Source organism: Colossoma macropomum, unplaced genomic scaffold (genome assembly GCF_904425465.1).
Source record: "Colossoma macropomum unplaced genomic scaffold, Colossoma_macropomum, whole genome shotgun sequence".
NCBI classification, from domain to species: domain Eukaryota; kingdom Metazoa; phylum Chordata; class Actinopteri; order Characiformes; family Serrasalmidae; genus Colossoma; species Colossoma macropomum.
In genome coordinates, this window is record NW_023494803.1 from 17,154,076 (window position 1) to 17,160,645 (window position 6,570).

The 6,570-nt window shown below is 42.4% G+C and overlaps 1 protein-coding gene across 1 annotated transcript; it reads left to right on the forward strand.

Moving 5' to 3' along the window:
• The first annotated feature begins 12 nt into the window (after positions 1–12).
• On the forward strand, positions 13–6,238 carry grem1b (gremlin 1b). Its single transcript, XM_036593294.1, has 2 exons — positions 13–293; positions 3,561–6,238. The coding sequence occupies exon 2, from the start codon at positions 3,562–3,564 to the stop codon at positions 4,120–4,122; it is 561 nt and encodes a 186-aa protein (XP_036449187.1). The 5' UTR covers positions 13–293; position 3,561; the 3' UTR covers positions 4,123–6,238.
• The last annotated feature ends 332 nt before the right edge of the window (positions 6,239–6,570 follow it).

Genomic DNA, 6,570 nt, shown 5'->3' on the forward strand with positions numbered 1-6,570 from the left:
TGTGTGGTGAAGAGCAGAGGGGGCGGTAAGTTTGTACTGAGCCAATAACGTGGAGGGGAGCGCAGCGTCCGGCTCAGCTGGCAGACATTTAAAAAGGAGCCAGTGAGGCGCTGCTGCAGTTTGGATTAAAAGCCCACCGCTGCCTCTGTCTTTCTTTCGCTATCTCTGTAAGCTTTACTGGCTCCTCTCTCTCTCCTGCTGACCCCGTTTACCTCGCTCAGCCTCTTTTCTCTCCTCGGATCCCTCCAGGAAGACCACTTGGCTTCGCCCTCGTCGTCCCGGGACACTGACAGGTGAGAGATCCGAGCATCTACATGCTGGAGTTCAGTGAGGATGCACAGGCTCTACGCTTTCTCAGCTTCAGTGAGCTGGTGGTCCAGAAGCAGGTGTCCTTTAGCTTTAGGCGCAGGAGGCTTTCTGCCTGTGTTGAAGGTCTTTGTTAAAGAGTTCATTTAACATTGTTAGGTCAGCATTGTGTCTTCACTCTTCTCTGGAGGTCTTTCTGTCTGGTAATGATGGTTCTGAAGCTCGGAACTGATACACTGCCTTTTAATGTTTGCAGTTGGCGGATCATCTTAGTAAAAGGCACATCTTAGTAAAAGGAGTCTTTCGACGTAAATCCTGTGTAATGTGTAATGGAAAACCAAATCTAGAACAGATCTGTTTCTGTCTCATCCTGTTGAAAACGATGGATTTAGGTTATTTTTGTGCTCCTTTAATAGCACTTTTTTATAGTCTTATGGGCAGTTGAACATGGACATGCTGGATTACTTAGTTTGATTTGCTGCCTGGTATAAACGTTTTCTGTAACCCATTAATGTCCATATGTGACATTTTATTCCATATGTTCTCTGAGCACAAATTGGAAGGTTTGTTTCAATTCGATGAAGCCACGTGAGGTTTATCACTTTTTAAAAAAATCGCTTATGTTAAAACTGAACAAAACAAAAGAATCTTAATTTGATCATAAATTCAATAATGGAAATGACAGGTAATCAAAATAAAATCCAAATAGGTGCCATTAGATGTTCATCCAAGGTACAGCTATACCAAACCTGGCATCAGTGCTTTGATAATGAACATCATAAAGTTGGCCATCATTTCATTTAAGAGACCAAGGCGTTGTTTCCCTTAAGCACACATAAATATTTATAATGCAGTAAAAACCTGATGTGCAGAGCACATTTTAAAGTATTTCAGATTATTTCGTTTTATTTTGGTACCTCAATGGCATTTTCCCTACAGCTGGGCTGTGGCCATTCAACATGTGAAACTGCTGTTCGAACATGCTTAAAGTAGCATGAGTGGTATTACTTCAACTGCAAAAGTTCTGTAACCCCATTTTTTGGCATGTGATATTATTTTCCAGCCTTGCATGTACAGAGTATTAGCAAAAAGCTTTTTTGTGCTTTAAAGACAATTTTGCATGGAGTTCATGCACCAAAACCTTTTCTTGTTCCATGGTGGCACTTTTCCACATTCGACAGCTTCATTCAAATAAAAAGGGACTCCAGTTTATACTTGAGTTCACACACAGTTTTCCTAAACATATGACTTGCATGTGTGATATTATTTTCCTGTCCATGATGGCACTTTACCATGCTTGGCTTTCGTCTAAAGGTTTTACAAGTGGAATACAAAGGCATCATCTAAGCCAATGAAATCACTTTCAAATGAATGCTTTGGCAAAAAAATCTAATTTATAGAGCTTGACCCCAAATACTGTCGATCAATCAGGACATTTGGTCTCAAGTTTGCTTCTTTAGTTTCGCACTGGAGCTAAAAGGCTAATGTAGCTAACAAATAATGGAAGTAATGGAATGAAATGGATGGTGGGCCAAGTAGCATCTTGCAAGTCTGCAACAGCTGCTAAATCATCAAAGACTGGCTTTAAACTGTAGTGAGCTGTTGAGCACTCTCGAACAGACTTCCTTATATGTCACTTTATGACTATATCTATCTTTAGACATGAACAGCAATACAGACAAAGTTTAGGCTTCAAGATGTCCTTTAATGCCATTTTTAGTGATCACCACTTCTTAGCTAGATTAGTCTTGATTAGTCTTGTAGTTCCATTGCAAAACTAAAAAAGCAAATTCAGACCAAGCACATCTTGACTGATCAGCTACATTTGGGTAAGAGAAAAACTGTGTTAATTCCATTTTTTGATGAACTTGAACTTTCTTCAAGCATTTCTCATGTGCAGCTGTGTTCTTAATAACTTCAGAGAGTCCATAACGATACTATTCCAACTTTTAAGCGCTATTTTCTTTTTTTTTTTCATGATGGTACTTTTCCACGTTGAGCTAAGTGGGTTTAATAATGCCACACCAGTGGACAAAGTTCTGACATGGCAGTTTTGGGAGTTTTGAAGGCCTTACACGCCCAGTTGCATTCTCAGTAGCTTTACAAAGTCTGCAATGATTCTATTCCATGTTTGTTGGCTGTCTAAACTTAGTTCAACTATAACATTTGCATTAGTGCTTTTTGTGACACTCGTTTCATGGCATTGTTTGCAGTCATAAGTCATTTCACTTAATTGCATCGCCTATGTTTTTAGGATATTAGGGAGTGACTGCACATTTTTTTTTTTCTGAATTGTAATGGCACTTGTTGGGATTCAGCCTTTTTTTTTTTTTAGTTGCTTTGATAAAACCACAGTGCACTAGCAATGCACCACATATTCCTGTCTATAGTAAAATCTTGTGTATTAAAATTCAGGATCTGCGTTCTGAATAGCCTCATAAAGTCCACGATGACACTATTCCACGTTGGGCTGCTGGCTGAAGTTTTGCATTTTTGCGACAATAGATTTTGGGGATCATTTTTTGGTCATAAGTCATTTGGGAATGAATGCACAAGGCTTATTTTTCAGATTCATGATGACACTTTTTCCATGTTGGGCTTCTGAATTTTTTTCAAATTAGTGCCTTAATAATACACAAGATTCCTGTGAATAGTTAATTATTGTGCGTTCAAATTCTTATACAAAGTTCTGTCGTAACAGTTTGTAGGGCATTGCATGAGAGCTCTGAAAGCTTCATTTGAGGTAATAAGTCATTTCTCTTAATTACATCGCTTACATTTTTGGCTATTATGGAGTGTTTTTTCTGATTTATGATAGCTTTTCTATGTTAGGCTTATTTTTCCAAAAAAAGGTGTCCATAAATTCTTGTGCATTCCAATTCTTATATAAAGTTCTGTCAAACCAGTTTATAGGGCATCACATGAGAGCTCTGAAGCCTCTGCATGCACAGTTTCCTCCCTTTTCAGAAAGTCCATTATGATACTATTTCAAATTGTGTAGCTGTCTAAACTTAGCTTAAGTGCTACTTGCATTAGTGACACTAGTTTTAGGGCATCATGTTAAGTCATGAGTCATTTCTCTTATTCCCAATCCCTACATTTATAGCATGTTAAAGAGCATTTTTTCTAGCTCATGATGCCATTTTTCCAAATTGAGCTTAAAAAACTGTCTCAATGCACAGTTGCATTCTGAGTAGCTTCAGTAGCTGATTTGTCTCCTGCGGCCACTGACCGCTTCTGTGTCCTGTCCTCAGGATGGCGGATGTCTCGCGCCTCCTCTGCGCCCTGCTGCTGCTGGCCTCTGCGCTTGTGTGGCGCGCGTCGGACGCGAAGGGGAACCGCGGCTCTCAGGGCGCAATTCCTCACCCGGCCAAGAGCAGCGCCAATGAGTCCGAGCGCCGCCGCGCATCCTCACCTTCCTCCTCTTCCTCCTCCTCCGCCTCCTCCGCCGCCTCTGCCTCCTCCGCCGAGGAGGTGCTGGAGTCGAGCCAGGAGGCGCTGCATGTGACGGAGCGGCGCTACCTGAAGCGCGACTGGTGCAAGACACAGCCGCTGAAGCAGACGCTGCACGAGGAGGGCTGCGCGAGCCTCACCATCATCAACCGCTTCTGCTACGGCCAGTGCAACTCCTTCTACATCCCGCGGCACGTGCGCGCGGAGGAGGAGGGCGCCTTCCAGTCCTGCTCGTTCTGCAAGCCGCGCCGCTTCACCACCATGACCTACACGCTCAACTGCCCCGACCTGCAGCCGCCCACCAAGAAGAAGCGCGTGCAGCGCGTCAAGCAGTGCCGCTGCATCTCCATAGACCTGGACTGAGACCCCCCGGGGGTTGTTGGGGGGTGGGGGGTCCGAACCGAAGACATTTCCAAGAAATCACGGCGACAGTGCGAGCTCCCGTTTTGTAACGAGGCTGATGTCAGTTTCTTATCCTCCAGCTTCTTGTTCGAATTATCTAATTCTGCCTTAAATGGTGTATAGGTTATAATACAATGTAACTGCTGCGCCGTTTAAGCTGTACCATTTAAGGTGGAACGGAAAAATTCGAACAAGAAGCTCCCAATTAAGAAGCTGACTTCAGCCTCGTTTTAATTATGCTGGAAAGTGGCAGAGGAGACTGACTGGGCTGTGTCTCAAATCGACCACTCGTCCCGTGCGTAGTGAACTAACAGGAGCTCTAAGGGCATAGTTCTACAGGAACATTTGGGACGCTGCAGTTCTTCGATACTGTCGAAAAACCCTGTTCCAAAGTCCACACTTAGGTGACCTATAATTAACAAACTTGTTTCAGCCATAAATATGTGAATAACATTAACACTGTACTAACACTGACAAAAATTGTGGAGCAAAATTACTAATATAAAAAAACGTTTTAGTGGAACAGCGGCCGACTTTCCCTCAGTGACAAAAGACAACTGCACCACTGGCCAACTAAAACCAACTTAGTAGTAAATACAGCCTGTCTGTCATGACTGTAATCTAAAAACATGTCTCAAAACACAATTTCATGAACAGCGTCTGTTTAGACGCCTTGGTCTCTCGTAGACGCTGTGTGTTTCACCGAGGCTCTGCTCAGATAGCTAGCGTTAACTAACGTTAGCTAGCTCGCGTCAACATCACATTCTAGCTTAGCGAAGTCGCGGTAAGAAATGCTGCAAATGACTTTAAGTTTCACATAAAATGACCAAGTGCATAAATATTAGTTTATTCCTCACATGAAAATGAGTTACCGTGTCAGTGAGCTGCAGCAGTCCTCTCAAGGAAAAGTAATTCGTTTAGATTTCACTCTTTGTGAGAAGCCCCGCCCCTCAGCGGAGATGGAGATTTCCATTGGCTCTGCTGCTGTCAGACAGGATACCACCATACAGCTGTATAAAGCCACTAACGCGATGTGGTGATTATTTTTAAATAAGGCGTAGCCACAAATTAATATATTGAGGCCAAAGATTACTATATTGATGCCACGAATTAATAATGGAGTCCTTGGAGTTATGAGAAACGTTACTCATGGCCTTAATATAGTAATAGTGGCCACGCATTAATAAAAAATAATCATCTTGTCACCTTAGGGTGAGATGAGATGTGACATATAGGGGGAAAAGGTGTGTTGGGGTGGGGGAGGGGGGTTTCGCTTGGTCTTGTGCACTTTTACACGTTGAGAAATGTAAAAAAAAATTAAAAAATAAAACTCATGAATGCTCACACAAGTGTGAACTTTGGGACACGAGGCTTCTGCTAACTGACTGTTAACAAACAACCCAACCGCTAACAAAACGCTGACAGCATTTATCAATTCAGAAAGTGTAAACTGTTTAAATACCAGTAATGACTTGTATATACATATTTTCGGAGTGGCTGGAGATTTGGCGACCATGTTGAATTTATTTTATTTTTTTTGTCGATTTGTTGTTCATTGTCTCATACACTAGTTAGGGTACACGACTGTTCCCTGTAGTTTAAGGTGATGACTGAATGGTTAGTTAGTTCACTACATACGGAACAAGCGGTTGATTTGAAGCTCGGTCAGACTGAAGGCTCCTCCGCTGTCCAGCGCGCGCGCGTGTGTGTGTGTGTGAAAGCAGACCCTCTGCGTCTGTTGGTGGAGCAGGTTGCCTGTAAGCGCTCAGTCCAGCACAAAGTTTGGGAGAGTGCTGGAAAAGGGGTTTCCACCGTGTGGAAATATACTGACCTTGAAAAAGAGAGAAATAATAAGACACTTATTTAATTGGACCGGACGGGACGCAGGGAGCAGGTACTATTTTTATTGTATAGTCCGTTTGCTGTGAACGTGCTTTGGTCGCAGGAGCGAAAGCAAAATGTTGGTGTGCTAAGAGATGCTTGTTGTTATAGATATTCACGATAACCAGAAGCATCAGAAATGATTTATTACGGTTCATTTTTATTTTTTATTTGAAATAAAGCTTTTTATTCTTAAGCGGTACAGAACTTGTTTATAATGGAAGTATGCCGGTTTATTCTGCTTACTGTTTTTATCCATGTGTTGTGTTGTTTTGTGTCTGTGTAAGGAGAGCGCTGCTTTCTCTCGACTGCAGGCCTCTCTGAAGTACTAATAAAAAGGAAAATCCTTCTGTTTCTAAGGACATTCCCGGTCTGCGTTCTGAAAACTAGCAGCGATGCCCTAAACCGAAGTGGAATTATTCCTCTGAAACTCTAGAGCAGCACTGTATGGCGCAGTGATTTCTCAGTTGAAGTGCTCTTCAGGGAGTTTACAGCAGTTAACAGAAAACTCTTTTAGAATCAGATATT

Bases quoted from the DNA above. Each gene is read 5' to 3' on its own strand.
- grem1b (XM_036593294.1), top strand. From the start codon at position 3,562: ATGGCGGATGTCTCGCGCCTCCTCTGCGCCCTGCTGCTGCTGGCCTCT.